The sequence below is a fragment of the Wolffia australiana genome, chromosome 10 (genome assembly GCF_029677425.1).
Source record: "Wolffia australiana isolate 7733 chromosome 10, ASM2967742v1".
NCBI lineage: Eukaryota > Viridiplantae > Streptophyta > Magnoliopsida > Alismatales > Araceae > Wolffia > Wolffia australiana.
In genome coordinates, this window is record NC_135844.1 from 2,387,824 (window position 1) to 2,403,503 (window position 15,680).

General features: G+C 39.0%; 1 protein-coding gene across 3 annotated transcripts; it reads left to right on the plus strand.

Annotated features, from left to right (window-relative positions):
* The first annotated feature begins 6,561 nt into the window (after window positions 1-6,561).
* On the plus strand, window positions 6,562-10,806 carry LOC144708456 (DnaJ/Hsp40 cysteine-rich domain superfamily protein). Of its 3 annotated transcripts, none has more exons than XR_013582788.1 (4): window positions 6,562-6,805; window positions 9,350-9,499; window positions 10,169-10,354; window positions 10,421-10,806. XR_013582788.1 is itself a non-coding variant. In XM_078581787.1 (3 exons), the coding sequence occupies exons 1-3, from the start codon at window positions 6,626-6,628 to the stop codon at window positions 10,253-10,255; spliced, it is 417 nt and encodes a 138-aa protein (XP_078437913.1). In that variant the 5' UTR covers window positions 6,562-6,625; the 3' UTR covers window positions 10,256-10,392. The 3 variants fall into 3 exon arrangements, 1 of the variants encoding a protein (XP_078437913.1); XR_013582787.1 differs by having other exon boundaries at window positions 10,437-10,806; XM_078581787.1 differs by lacking the exon at window positions 10,421-10,806 and having other exon boundaries at window positions 10,169-10,392.
* The last annotated feature ends 4,874 nt before the right edge of the window (window positions 10,807-15,680 follow it).

A 15,680-nucleotide genomic window follows, 5' to 3' on the forward strand; every position in this document is an offset into this window, starting at 1 on the left:
ATTGCTATAAAACCATTTCGGACAGAAAGTGGGTGCTCTTTAGGGAAATAGTTCACTATATTTGATATGTATAAATCCATGGGTGGTATTGTACCTAAACATCAACCAGGTTGATTCATGTCATGATCATGCAAGTACTCCTTAGCCTTGAGATGTCAAAGACATCTTGTGACTGGACGACTATCTTTTGATTATGATTCAGGAGCCCTTAATCAGATGATTCAAATAAATATTAGCTCAGATAAAAAAAGAAATTAATATTACCAAGATGGAATCATAATTTAATAATAAATGGGGACACAGACTCGAGGAAGAAGATGCATCAAATCATGGTCAAGTTAGTGGACATATTGAAGAAGACATTCTCCAATGATCCTTGTTATGCATTAGTAATAACTGGAATGATATATGAGGTTTTGATGATTAACCAAAATCGAAGGTTTCTGATAATATCATGTGGATGAATGACGATAAATATATGTTAACTGATAATGATAAGAGAGTTCATTTACTACTCTATACCCTCTAGAGCACAAGGTGTTGCTTGGCACGTCATGAGCTGGCAACTTAAGATAAGAATTGGATAAAATAAATCCTTGATTAATTAATCTATATGCCAATATATTTGATTAATAAAGTTGGTCAATATGTGTTATTGGTCCATTAAAACTATTAATTAGACTAATATATGGGTCTAGAGGGTGACACACACAAGATGTATGAACGTTGATGGATATAATTAACTTACAATGACAATTAATATGTATTAACAAATGGGGCTCATTTTAGGTTCCTAATGGAAACAAATCATGCAGTCATTCTAACACATGATTCTTCAATCAAAAAAATAAAACTATGAACTTATTTATATTTGTAAACATAAGTATGATGATGAGTACGGGTCAAATCCCAAAAGAGCAAGGGTTGAATTGTTTAGAATGGTAAACTGGGTTAAACTAGGTCAAAGCAGAATGCAAATAGAGGTAAGAATTAATATAATATTTATCAAAATAAATTTTATAATTATTCTAATCCAATAAAGCCAAAATATCTCAATATCAAGTTAAAAAACCAATGATCAAGACAACTCATGTGACTCTGTTGACCAAATTAACTCATTAATTTTCAACAGAAACTTTTCAAAATTATTATATTTTCAGAAAGAGGATAATGTAAGTATTAATTAAAAATTTTGTAATTTTTAAATAAGAAGAAAATAGATGGAGAATTCAAAGCATGGAATTTGACCAACTCATTGAGTTTAGGTAAATTTTGGGTTAAGATGGTTACATAATTTTATGAATATTATATTTTGAGAAACTACAGAAATAAAGGATAATTATCATGTGAACTGGGAATTTTTTTAGACCATAGAAATTAATATTAATTTTTCAAAGTAAAGGCTTTATCATAAAAATTAATATTAATAATTAGATGATGTAATTTGGTGGTTTGAATACCATACTATGGATCTCAATGGAATTCTTATTATTATATATCAAAGTAAAGAGGACTCAAGGCTGCGTCTGCTAAGACCAAAAGTGATAGATTTGGTTAACTGAGGTTATCAAAGTGACCAAATTTGGTAGAATGCATCTAGAAAAATGTCACTGAAGGTTGGTGCAAAAAAATGTGGCAAAACTTGATGAAAAATTGTGAAGATTCAATCAAAATCTCTATTTTTTATAATCTAATTGAAATTTTGGCTCATTCTAAATCAAAACAAAAAACTACATCTTTCCAACCCAAAACCCCAAAAATTCAGCCATAAATCAAGTTCAAAGCTTTTCAATCTCCTTATTCTTTTCTTTTGATGTGTTATGACGTGTTGATGATGATTCTCCATCTGCTTGTGATAGATTGCCAAGAACTTTTCACCAAGACAAGCATCAACAATTCAACAATACTAATCACTCTATTCTTAACAAAAGAAACATGACTACACAATCGATCAATGATTTTTTAGGAATCTCTCTAATAAAGAGAGAAAAAAACTTAAACATACTCATATGGATGTGAGAGATCTTGGTCGTTCATTTCTTGTAACAAAACTGGACGATCTAGATGATGCCACATGGCATCACACAAGAGGCATCATCTACATCATGTGGTCCATATTGAGGTCCAAGTCTTGATCGTTAGATCATCATCCAATGACTCGTGTTCTTCCATGGTACCAGCATAGAACTTAGAAATAGTAATCCCATGTATAAATATTCAAATTTCTGGAAAAGTATAATACTAAAATCAGTACAAATTAAATCATCTTAGCCTCCTACCCTATGCCACATAGGTGATGCACTGGGCTCATGTAGTTGTGTTGGCTGGGTAGAACGCCTCTGCATTGCTATATCCACGTCAGCTGCTGCCTTTAACTTTTTAAAAACTTTTTAGGCCATAAAAATCATTTAAAAAGTTCACAACTTTTAATTTATAGGCATTTTAAAAATGAAATTGTCTCCATGATACCTGAAATAAATAATTAAAAATAAAAATAATTAGTTTACAGTAATCACCAGTTTGAATTGAAAACTCAAACTAGAACAACTTTTATTCTTCTAATCTTCCCTTCATAGAGAGAGGCTATGAGAGAGAGAGAGAGGATATGAGAGAAAGATAGACTATTAGAGAAAGAGAGAGAGAGAGAGGATATGAGAGAAAGAGAGACTATGAGAGAAAGAGAAAGAGAGGGAAAGAAAGAGACTATGAGAGAAAGAGAGGGAGAGAGAAAATCTATGAAAGACAAAGAGAGAGACTTAGAGAGAGAGATAGAGATATAAAGAGAGAGAGCGATAGAGAGACAGATATAGAAGGGGAGATAGCGAGAGATAGAGACAAAGATGGAGAAAGAGATAGAGAGAAAGATACAAAGAAAGATAGAGAGAGAGAGAGAGAAAGATAGAGAGAGTTAGAGAGAGAGATAGAGAGAGAGAGAGATAGAGAGGGAGAAAGATAGAGAGAGAGAAAGATAAAGAGAGAGAGAAAGATAGAGATAGAGAGAGAGAAAGATAGAGAGAGATAGAGAGAGAGAAAGATAGAGCGAGCGGTAGAGAGAAAGATAGAGAGAGAGATAGAAAGATAGATAGAGATAGATAGAGAGAGATATATACAGATAGAGATAGATAGATAGAGAGAGATTGAGAGAGAGATAGAGAGAAAGATAGAGAGAGAGAGATAGAGAGACATAGATAGATAGAGAGAAAGATGGAGAGAGAGAGATAGATAGATAGATAGAGAGATAGAGAGATAGAGAGAGATAGATAGAGAGCTGATAAGTCAAATTTTAGGGCTTTTATGTCGTTTTGATTCAGACTTAACCAACAATATTTATGAAAATTTTCCGCTTAAATACTCTATAATTAATATAGGGAAGTAATGGGTCGATCCACAGAGAGGAACAAATTTAATTTTAGAATTTCTTCTCAAGCTTGGGGTGAAGACAATGATTTTAAAAGTGGAACATATAATTTCTTCTGGGATTTTTTTAGATTTTTATGTAACATTTATAATTTCCTATGATTTAAGTTGAAGAAAAAATACAAAGAAAAATACAAAATAATATTTTTGCACTATTTTTCATATTTTTTCTTAACAAAATAAATAAAAAATAAATAGTTTTAGAATTTTCTGGAATTTAATTTACACCAAAAAACCACTATAAATATTAAAAACGAGATTTATAGATTTTTTAAGAATTGTCTTAGGTGTTGAAATGACTGTAAATTGATTGTATGAATTTTCTGGGTTTTTTCTAATTTGTTTTGAATTTTTAAATGCAGAAATTAATTTTCTTTTTATTTCTCTGATTTTTACTATTTTTTATAATTTTTAAATACTAAAAATATGCTATTTACCTACTACGGCGATCACTGGCGACGGTGGCGGAGCGGCGGCGGCAGCGGCGGAGTGGCGGCGGCAGCAGGCCAGATGGGCCGGCGGGTCAGCCCACTAAGGTTAGCCCAATTTGGCTAAGTGAAGACTTAGCCGAATGGGGTTAACCCCTATTGGGCTTAACCCTATGGTCAGGACTTAGCCGATTTGGCTAAGTCCTGCACAGGGCTACCCTGTGCCCTGCGGTCGTGTCCGATGCCCGCGCGTGGAATGGCGGACAGAGGGTTGTCCCTGCCGCACGGGCACGACACCGCACAATGGCGGCTAGAGGACAGACATTTTGAGTTTTGAAAGGATAAAAATGATATTTTAATGCGATTATTTTTTGGAATTCGAAGTAGAGAATGTTTGAGGATCTAGAACGAGAAAGGAAGATATTTTAGAGGGAGAAATAATCGTGTTTAGAAAGAGAAAAGGTTGAAATGAGAGGATAGAGAGAGAAAATGAAGAGATGGTAAAGAGAGAGTTTGTGAGGGAATTTGAAGGTGTAAATGAAGGAGTTTTTTAATAAAAATTTCAGGGGATGAACTATGGATATGGATGGTCTATAGAGAGAAAGAACTAATTCTAGAGAGAGAACAGACAGGAATGAGGACATAGAGAGAGAGAAAATGAAGAGAGAGTGTAGGAGTTAGATAGAATTTGAAAGTGTAAGTGAAGGATTTTTTATGAAAATTTTAGGGGACGAACTATGGATATGTATGAAGGACTAGAGAGAGAGAAAACCTATTCTAGAGAGATAAAGTAGAGAAAATGAGTGTTTAGAGCGGGAAAGTGATGAATTTTAAGGGTAAATGGATGAGAAATGATGGAGAAAGTAGAAATCTAAGATCATAAAGCCTCAAATGCAAGTTTACTGACCCTCAATGCTTCTTCTCAAGTATATATCCTTATATTTCACCAGGATCAGGCGTTTTTCAATGCAAACAAGAGATGAGATTAAGAGAAAACTTCTGTAAGCTTACATTAAGCAGGTTGAACAACGGGGATTCTGAAAAATGCCTTGTCCTTCTGGCCAGCCACTTGCTAGAGCATGTCCAGAATGAGGGGAAATGGAGAAAAAGTCTATTTATGTATTTGGAGAATTACTAAAATACCCTTTGGGCATTTTCTATTATCTTTTCCTGCCATTTTGCATCTTTTTCTCCATTGATTGGGAGTTTCCCCTTTTAATATTTAGCTTCTTTCTTTATAAGGCTTTTGAGAGCCCAATGGACAGGTCAGATGGTGGCCCATCTTCCTCAGATTTCTCTTTTGAAGGTCAACAACTCCACTTGATCCTTTCAAGCCTCTTTGTAGAATCACTAAGGTCACATAAGTTCTCCAACTCTTCAAGAGTTACCATCTTCTCATTCTTGTAAATTTCTGTACATGTGAAACTATAGAATACTCATCAGTACTATAATTGCTTGACTTCAAAGAAGTCAAGGAGTTAAGTAAAAAATAACCATGATGTGCAAAAATTAGAATTTATAGCTAGTGCATAAATATTTAGTTAATTAGAGTGATAACATGATAAATTCTAAATTAATAATACCAAACCATATAAAATCTATAAAAATATACATGTAGTTATCATGTTATCAAGAGAGATAGAGAAAGCTAGAGAGAGATAGAGAGAGATAGAGAGAGATAGAGAGAGAGATAGAGAGAGAAAGATAAAGAGAAATAGAGAGAGAGAGAGAGTTAGAGACAAGGAGAGAGAGAGAGATAGAGAGAGTTAGAGACAAAGATAGAGAGAGATATATATAGAGAGAGAGTTAGAGACAAAGATAGAGAGAGATATAGAGAGAGATAGAGAGAGTTAGAGACAAAGATAGAGAGAGATATAGAGAGAGAGAGATAGAGAGAGTCAGAGACAAAGATAGAGAGAGATATAGAGAGAGAGTTAGAGACAAAGATATAGAGAGATATAGAGAGAGATAGAGATAGAGAGAGTTAGAGAGAGAAAGAGAAAGAGAGAGAGATAGAGAGAGATAGAGAGAGATAGAGACAAAGATAGAGAGAGGGAGAGATAGAGAGATAGAGAGAGATAGAGACAAAGATAGAGAGAGGGAGAGATAGAGAGAGAAAGAGAGAGAGAGAGAGAGAGAGAGAGAGAGAGAGAGAGAGAGAGAGAGTTAGAGACAAAGATAGAGAGAGAGATATAGAGAGAGTTCGAGAAGATAGAGAGAGAGAGATAGAGAGAGAGTTAGAGAAGATAGAGAGAGATAGAGAGAGAAAGAGAGAGAGAGAGAGAGAGAGAGAGAGAGAGAGAGAGAGAGAGAGAGAGAGAGAGAGAGAGAGAGAGAGAGAGAGAGAGAGAGAGAGAGAGAGAGAGAGAGAGAGAGAGAGAGAGAGAGAGAGAGAGAGAGAGAGAGAGAGAGAGAGAGAGAGAGAGAGAGAGAGAGAGAGAGAGAGAGAGAGAGAGAGAGAGAGAGAGTGTGTGTGTGTGAGAGAGATAGATATATATATATATATATATATATATATATATATATATATATATATATATAGAGAGAGAGAGAGAGAGAGAGAGAGAGATATATATCTAATTCGGTCCCCAACTCGGTCTGACCGCTGACCGCGTTTTTCCTACCAAAGATCAGGACTCGGTCATTCACGACTCCCCCAAAAAAAACAAAAAAACAAAAACAAAAAAAAGCAGAATAAACGCTTTTTATTCCGCCCGAAACGCCGTCGGAAGCAAAGATTAAAGATACCAGAGCACCTCTAAGCTTCAGCCCTTCCTTCAATGGCGATCTGCTGCTCCTGCGGCCGCTTCCCCGCCCGCTTATCCTGCCCCCGATCTCCATCTCGCGTCTTCCGCCGTCGGATCCCCATTGCCGTGGCCGCCAAGGGCTCCGTTCTCGACTCTCCCGAGAGCCCCTCCGAGTTCGTCAAGAGGATGGAGCAGACCTGGCTCATCTCTCAGGTTTGATTCCCCCTTTTTTTGTCTTTTTTTTTCTCCTCAATTTGACCTTTTTTGGCAGTTTTTCTCCCCGAATTGAAGAACAATCGCTTTGTGTTTGTTCTTCATTTTGATATTATATCCCGGGTTTTAGAAAATATTTGATTTCTGGCTCATCTCTCAGGTTTGATTTTCCCGTTTTCTGTCTTTTTTACTTGTTGATTTGACGCTTTTTTTGACAGTTTGTCTCCCCTGATCGAAGAACAATCCTCGATTGATGTTCTCCTCTTTCAAGAGTTTTTTTTAAAAAAATTTCTCCCGTTCGAAGAGCTATCGCTTTATGGTTATTCTTGGTTCCGATGTTATATCCCGGGTTTTAGAAAATTTTTGATTACTGGCTCTCTCTCTCAGGTTTGATTTTCCCGTTTTTTGTCTTTTTTACTCGTTAATTTGACGGATTTTTCTCTTCTGATCGATGAGCGATCGTCGATTGCTTGTTCTTCTGTCCGACAGTATTCTCCTTGTTCAAGAGTTTTTTTGTTTAAATATGTCCTGTTCTCAGAACGATCGCTGTATGTTTGTTCTTTATTCCAATATTGTATCCGGGGGTTTAAAACTATTTGATTTCTGGCTCTCTCAGGTTTGATTTTCCATTTTTCTGTACTTTTTTCCTCGTTAGTTTGACCTTTTTTGACAGTTTTTCTCCCCTGATCGGAGAACAATCCTCGATTAATTGTTCTCCTCGTTTAAGATTTTTTTAAAAAGAATTTCTCCCGTTCGAAGAACAATCGCTTTATGTTTGTTCTTGATTCCAATATTATATCCCGGGTCTTTGAAAATAGTTGATTTCTGGCTCATCTCTCAGGTTTGATTCTCCTCTTTTTGTCTCTTTTTCTCGATAATTTGACAGTTTTTCTTCCCTGATCGACGAACGATTGTCGATTGATTATTCTTCGGCCCGAGAGTATTCTCCTCGTTTTAGAGTTTTTTTTTTCTTTGAGCTCTTCTGTTCGAAGCTCTATCGATGTATGTTTGTTCTTGATTCCTATGTTTTAAAAAATTATTTGATTTCTGTTGATCGAAGAACAATCGTCTATTGGTTGTTCTTCGGTTCGAGAGTACTATCGGCGTTTTACAGTTTTCTTTTATTTCTTGTGTTCGAAGATCAATCGCTATATGTTTGTTCTTGATTCCGATATTATTTCCCGGGTTTAAGAATTATTCGATTTATTAAAGAATTGTTTGGTTTTAGAAATTTTCAAATACAGTCGTCAATTGGGTTGCTCTTCAATCCAAGACTATTACCCGCGTTTTAGAGATTTTTTATTCGTCTTTATCGAAGAACAATTGTCAGTTTATTGTTCTTTCATCCAGGAGTATTAACCGCTTTTATAATTTTATTTTATTTCTCTTGTCCGAAAGAAATTCAATGTAATTTTTTTTCGATTTTAGTTTTTTTATGTCTTGATCGGAGAAAATCATCAACTGATTGTTCTTCAATCCAAAAATAATTGGGCGAATTTTAAAATTTTGTGTCCTAGATAATTCAATATTCTAACCGGCGAACAATTTGGGCATTATGCTAATATTAGTATTCCTCCTCGTGCAGTATGAATATTTTTTTGATGATTTTCCACTAAAATACCCAATCCTTTTTCTCTGTTATATTTATTATATTCAAATTGTGTCGTTTTTAAATAGTATTTAGAAAAAGGCTAGGAGAAATCATCAGATCAAAATGTGGTATTTTCATTTCTGTGGAAAATGGATTGGGAAACAAACAATGAGCCAGGCTTTAGAAATCAATGAGAGATGGGGACTCTACTGAACTAGAAATATGAAAGAGCCTAGAAATAAAAGAGCAAATAAAGAAATTGGGAACTTTGCTGAATTAGAAAATGGAGAAAATAAATCTAATCATAAATAGAGATATAGATATAGATAGAGATAGAGATATAGATATAGATGGAGATAGAGATAGAGATATAGATATAGATAGAGATAGAGATAGAGATAGAGATAGAGATAGAGATAGAGATAGAGATAGAGATAGAGATAGAGATAGAGATAGAGATAGAGATAGAGATAGAGATAGAGATAGAGATAGAGATAGAGATAGAGATAGAGATAGAGATAGAGATAGAGATAGAGATAGAGATATAGATAGAGATAGAGATAGAGATAGAGATAGAGATATAGATAGAGATAGAGATAGAGATAGAGGTAGAGGTAGAGGTAGAGGTAGAGGTAGAGGTAGAGGTAGAGGTAGAGGTATAGGTAGAGGTAGAGGTAGAGGTAGAGGTAGAGGTAGAGGTAGAGATAGAGATAGAGATAGAGATAGAGATAGAGATAGAAATAGAGATAGAGATAGAGATGGATATTAGGAACTTTGTTGAGTTCAAGATCCTGCCTAAGTCCAGTAAAGGTTAATAGCACGCTTGCTATTGATTATAGCTTAACAATGTTTACTGGTTTGTTAAACGTTAATTTTTCTCTTGAGTTTTCATGTAATGAACTAGATTATCCGATACATAAAGTTAGATTTTTATTCTGATGGGTGGTAATCAGCAACCGGGGCCGATTCCGTGTTCTTCGTGCGCGTCGAAGGGACACATGGAGTGCAAGTGGTGCGGTGGGACCGGGTTCTTCATCATCGGCGACAACATGCTATGCGAGTTTCCGTCGAGGAACACAACCTGCGTTATCTGCGCCGGCAAGGTTATCTCTCTCTCATCTCTCTACCCATTATTTTGTTTCTCTATCTATATTTCTCTTATGGTGCAGGATTTCTTCCACTCAGTATCCCTTTTCTCCTCTTGTGGATCTCTCTCTAGCTTCCAATCAGTTTCCATCTTTCTCTCTCTACCTCATTTACATCCCCATCTATCCTCCCTCTTCCCCCACTATGTCTGTCTCTATTCTTGTTCCTCTCTCCTCTTTCTCCTTTAATCTCCATTAGACATGGTCGTTCTGTTCTTTTTGTGCGAATTGTTCGTTCTATTCGGTTTTACGAACAGAAAAACAAATTCGAACAGAACATCGCACAGACCCGTGTGCAGTTCTTTTGTTCGCTTTGTGCAAATTTTGTTCTAGTTTTGTGCGAATGTGCAAATTTTGTTCGTTTTTGGGAAAAAAAGACCAGAACAAAGAACGAGGACCTGTGAGGTTCTTTTGTGCTAATTTTTTGTTCGTTTAAAACGAACAGAACAGAACAACCATGTCTACTCTCCATTGATTTTCTCTCTCTTTGCATGTGAAGTCACTATTTCAATCCATTCACTTTCTCTCTCTATCTCTCTCTAGATCTATTTATCCCGCTCTGCTCTTTCTAGTTACTTCTGGGAAATGTGTTAAAGTGGGTAAAGTTTACCATGGACTCTGTTGCAGGGTTCAAAATCCTGCCCAGACTGCAAAGGAACAGGATTCAGAGCCAAGTGGCTCGGCCAGCCCCCCGCGAAGCCTCATGATGTATGAACATCATCTATACCATGATATGACATGTACATCATCTCTCTCTCATGTACACACGATGAGGAGTACCGCCGTGCCGGGAGATTTATACTACATTCTTATGTAAAGTTAACTTTGAAAGTTCATTTTTACACTTTGCACTGGTGTCTTTGCTCTACAATGATACAGATCCCTATGTATGTAGGGATGTCATGGCGTTCTTCAAAGCTAAACCCATATGCATGCACGGATATCATGCCAATCCGAAAGCTAAGGTACCCATAAGTATGATAAGAAGCAGAGCTTTCTTACCATAAAAGATAGGGATAGAGAACTGGCAGTAAGATCATCTTCAGGAACTCGGAGTGGGAGGAAGAGAGCATCACCAGAGGAGATATGAGAACCAACAACTTACATTTACAGGGAAAATGACTAAAATAATGAAGAGTGGAAAATAATTAAAATACCCCTCAAGGGTAAAATAACGAAAATGTCCCAAATATGATGGGGATTGTACCAAAGTACATATAGATGTCATTGCGATAGTAGAAACCACTCATATGTGTTATTATCAAGTCATATATGGATATTAATGGCTGTGTATGAATGTAGCCATACATCATTGTTCCAAAATTATTTTATCCATACAACCTATGGATATCATGGGGCTCTTGGAAACTAATCAGATGTTCATATGGATATTATCAGTTCCCAGAGCCATGTATCCGCATGAATATTATAAGATGTTATAAAATTATTCAGAAGCTATTTGCTTGTGTATACATACATATCATCAAGTCACTTCACAAAGTTATACGGCCAGATTAAACCATGGACGTCATATCTGTTCCTAAGATCAAAGTATGATGGGCAGAGAGAGACATGAAGAAAAAAGAGAACTTTAATGCCCCATCATAAATCTCTGACATATTACTTCCTGGGTCATCATGTTTGAATCACGTTTGCAAAAATGCGCAAGTCGGAAAAAATACTCGCCAAGATTATAAATGATAGAACCATATTACATAGAATTACAACAAAGAATAATCCATTCAATGCTGAAACAGTATCCAGGAAAAAAATTAAAGAAACTTGAAAAATGAGAAGAAATCATACTTGAATTCCCCAGATTGGAGTGTTTATAGGAGTCTGAGCTTCCCTCTTTGAGAAGAGTATCTGGCCTGGCACTGGGCTCTCGCGACGCCGGACATGGCGGCGCAAGATTCGGCGGCGCTGCCATGAGTAACAGCAAAGTAGAGATAGACAGAGCAGACAAAGGCCAGAAGAACGAGCATAATTAGAAGGAAACGGTGGCGGTTGATCAAGATCGACCAGCTTCCTAGATCATCTTTGATGATCGATCTCTTCCCCAGAGTGTGAAATTGGGGGTTTAGAGATCTCCGATGAGGAGATGACACTGCATCAAGAACCATTTCCCTTGATCTTGATCCTGCATTTATAGATTTTGCTCGGCGGATCAGTAATTGAAGGATCAAGTTGAAGTTAATCAGCATAATCGAATGATCAATTGAAAGAAATCCGGCAAAAAGAGGACCATTCCACCCAATCTTGATCCTGCACTAAAGAGATTAGGTCCAGCGGATCAATAATGAAACGATCATGTAAAGTTAATTGGAGTAATCGAACGATCAATTGATAGAAAAATCCGGAAAAAATAGAGGACTATTCCTCCTAATCTTGGTCCTGCATTTATATAGATTGTGCTCCGTGGATCCGAAATCTAACGACCGGCTGAAGTTAATGAGCATAATCGAAATTTAAACAGAGACAAATCCGAAAAAGAAAACAATCTATATAAATGCAGGACCAAGATTAGGAGGAATAGTCCTCTATTTTTTCCGGATCCGAAATCTAACGACCGGCTGAAGTTAATGAGCATAATCGAAATTTAAACAGAGACAAATCCGAAAAAGAAAACATCGAGAATTATCCCCCATAAACTTGATCCTGCGTTCATATAGATTGTGCTCGGTGGATCAATAATCGGACGATCAAATTGAAGTCAATCCGCATAATTTTGAGAAATCCGGAAGGCAAGAGACCCGAAGAGGTGAAATAAATATACGAATAATTGATCGTGTTTAGAAAAGCGCCAGAACGCGGAAGAAGAATCGAGAAATTTATACGCTTTATCTGTTTCTAAATCTTTATTGAGAAAAAGTGAATTTCTGGCGCGAATCCAAGCTTGATCGGTGTCTATTAGATCGATTATTTATTCATTTCACAACCTCTAAATTCGTCCTCCCTGCACAGATGGGCAATCGCGTCAGAGAAAAGGATGAATTTCGATAGATCCGGCGAATGAATCTCGTTTGCCGAGCTACGATATCTTTCACGGGTGAATTTGAACGCTGAATCGAAAGAAAACGAGGAGGAGAAGAGGGAAAACTGAGCTGGTATTGCGAATTGGAGAGATTTGGGGTTAGAGTGGAAGTGAAGAGGGCGCACCTTGACAACGTCGTTGTGGGGGGCCGGCAGAGACGGCCACGGGCCGGATACAAGGAAGACCAGCGAAGACCCTTGTCTTTCCAAATTTCATGTATATATTTCTCTCTCTCTCTCTCTCTCTCTCTCTCTCTCTCTCTCTCTCTCTCTCTCTCTCTCTCTCTCTCTCTCTCTCTGTCTCCCTCTCTCTGTCTGTCTGTCTCTCTCTCTCTCTCTGTGTCACTCCCTGTCTCTCTCTGTCTCCCTCTCTCCCTCTCTCTCTCTCTCTCTGTCTCCCTCTCTCTGTCTGTCTGTCTCTCTCTCTCTCTCTCTGTCTCTCTCTCTCCCCTCTCTCTAACTAGCCCCTCTCTCTCTCTCTCTCTCTCTCTCTCTCCCCTCTCTCTAACTAGCCCCTCTCTCTTTGTCTCTCTCTCCCCCCTCTCTCTCTCTATCTAGCTGCACACACACATTGTATCTCTCTCTCTAGCTTTTATCTCTCTATCTAGCCACACACACACTTTATCTCTCTATGTAGCCACTCACACAACTCTCTCTCTATCAAGCCACACACACTCACACACTTTCTCTCTCCATCTACCCACACCCACTTTCTCTCTCTATCTAGCCACACACATACTTTATCTCTCTATCAAACAACACACGCACACTTTATCTCTCTATCTAGCCACACACACCTCTCTCTCTAACTAGCCTCTCTCTCGATCAAGCCACACACACTCACACACTTTCTCTCTCCATCTACCCACACACTTTTTCTCTCTATCTAGTCACTCACATAGTTTATCTCTCTATCTAGCCACACACATATTTTATCTCTCTATCTAGCCACACACACTATATCTCTCTATGTAGCCACACACACTCACACACTTTCTCTCTCCATCTATCCACACACACGTTCTCTCTCTATCTAGCCACACACATACATTATCTCTCTATCAAACAACACACACTTTATCTCTCTATCTAGCCACACACACAACTCTCTCTCTAACTAGCCTCTATCTCTATCAAGCCACACTGATGCAGAATGAGTGGAGAACAGATGCAAGATGACGAGGTGTAACTAGATATCAGGATAATCTAGTGTAGGAATATGATAAAACAGACCACAAATCACGCGTTCGAATCCGAGGATTTAAATTCGACAAAAAATAATGATGGTGCAGCCCCTTTCCTCGTCGAGGGCGGGAGTATTGTCTTACAACCACCGTGGTGATGCAAAGCACCAAAATCAATAAATTCGAGCGGCAATCGCTAGAAGATTCAAGACCTACTCAATCTATTCGCTTGAAGATTCAAAATCCAAAAACAAATCCGACGGCGGTGGACGAACACTCGAAGAATACTGGATGACGAACACGGGACACCACAGAGTGCAGAAGTACCTCAGCACTAGATAGTGTGTGACGAGGTTGCGGGGAATTCTCGAAGCGTCGATGACGAGCACGAAGATGAGTGGCCAGGCGAGCACAAGGGCGCAGGTGAGCGGCGTGAATGCCGAAGTAGATGGTCGTGATGTTGGGTGCGGGTGGCTGTAAGGGCGGCGCACGCTTGACCGGTGGGCAATGAGCGCAGGTGGGCGGCCTGCGCAGGTGGGCGGTCTGCGAGGGCGGGCGGCCTGCGCAGCGGGCAATGAGCGAGGGCTGGCGGCCAGCGAAGGCGGGTGGCCTATGCGGCGGCCGGCCTGCGCGAGTGGGCGGCCTGCGTGCGGGCGGGTGGCCTGCGCGGCGGGCGACCTGATAGGGCAAGCGGCCTGCGTGTGGGCGGATGGCCTGCGTGGTGGCGGTCTGTGTGGGTGGGCGGCCAACGGTGTTAGCGGAAGAACGTGCACGTGGGCACAGATACAGGCAGCGCAGACGATCAAAAATTCTTCTCTTGGCAGTGGTAGCGGCTGCGGCGGCGGCTGCGGCGGCGGCTGCAGCGGTGACTCTAAAGGAAGGAAGGTTAGGGAAAATCTCTCAAGAAGAAAACTTCAATTCTTGAAATAAAAATCATCAAGTGCTTCTTGCGACATTTGCCTATGTATAGGCCTTAGAGGAAAGAGAAAATAAGATTAAAGATAACCATCACGTGGACGTAGGCGATGTGTCAACTTGTCACATCAAAGGGTGGCTCTGCAATTGGCATTGACGACGTGTCATGATGGGGGACATCTCGTGTGTAAGTGGAGGTGCGTCCGATGCCGTTGTGTTGACGTAGTCGCCATCAGGACGGTTCTGTAGTTGGCGTTGACGACAAGTCATGATGCAGGATGTCTCGGATGACGGTGGAGGCGCGCCCGAAGATGGTGTGTTGATGTTGCCACCACCACACACACGCTCACACACTTAATCACTCCATCTACCCACACACACTTTCTCTTTCTTATCTACTCACGCACATACTTTATCTCTCTATCTAGCCACACACACACTTTATCTCTCTATGTAGCCACTCACACAACTCTCTCTCTATCAAGCCACACGCACTAACACACTTTCTTTCTCTATCTAGTCACACACACACACTCTCTCTCTCTAACTAGCCACACACACTCATACAATTTTTCTCTCTATCTAGCCACATACACACATTTTTCTAGAGCCTCTATATCTCTCTAAAAAGTCTCTCTCTCTATCAAGCGACTCTCTCTATCTAGCCTCCCTCTCTCTCTATCTAGTTACTCTCTCTCTAGCAAGCCTCCTTTTCTCTATCTCTAGCTTGCTTCTTTTTCTATCCATAGCTGGCCTATCTCTCCCTCCCTGTCCTTCACTAGCTCGCCTCTCTCTCCTCTCTCCTTCTCTTTCTCTGTCTAGACGTTCTCTCCCTCCCTCTGTTTAGTAGGTCTCTCTCTTCCTATTCTCCCTCTCTTTCTCTATCTAGAACCTCCCTCTCCGTTCCATCTCTCCCTCTCTCTCTCTTTCTACCATCTCTCATTCTCTATCTATCTAGCCTCTTTCTCTGTCTCTCGCTGTCTAACCCCTCCATCTATCTTTCTATC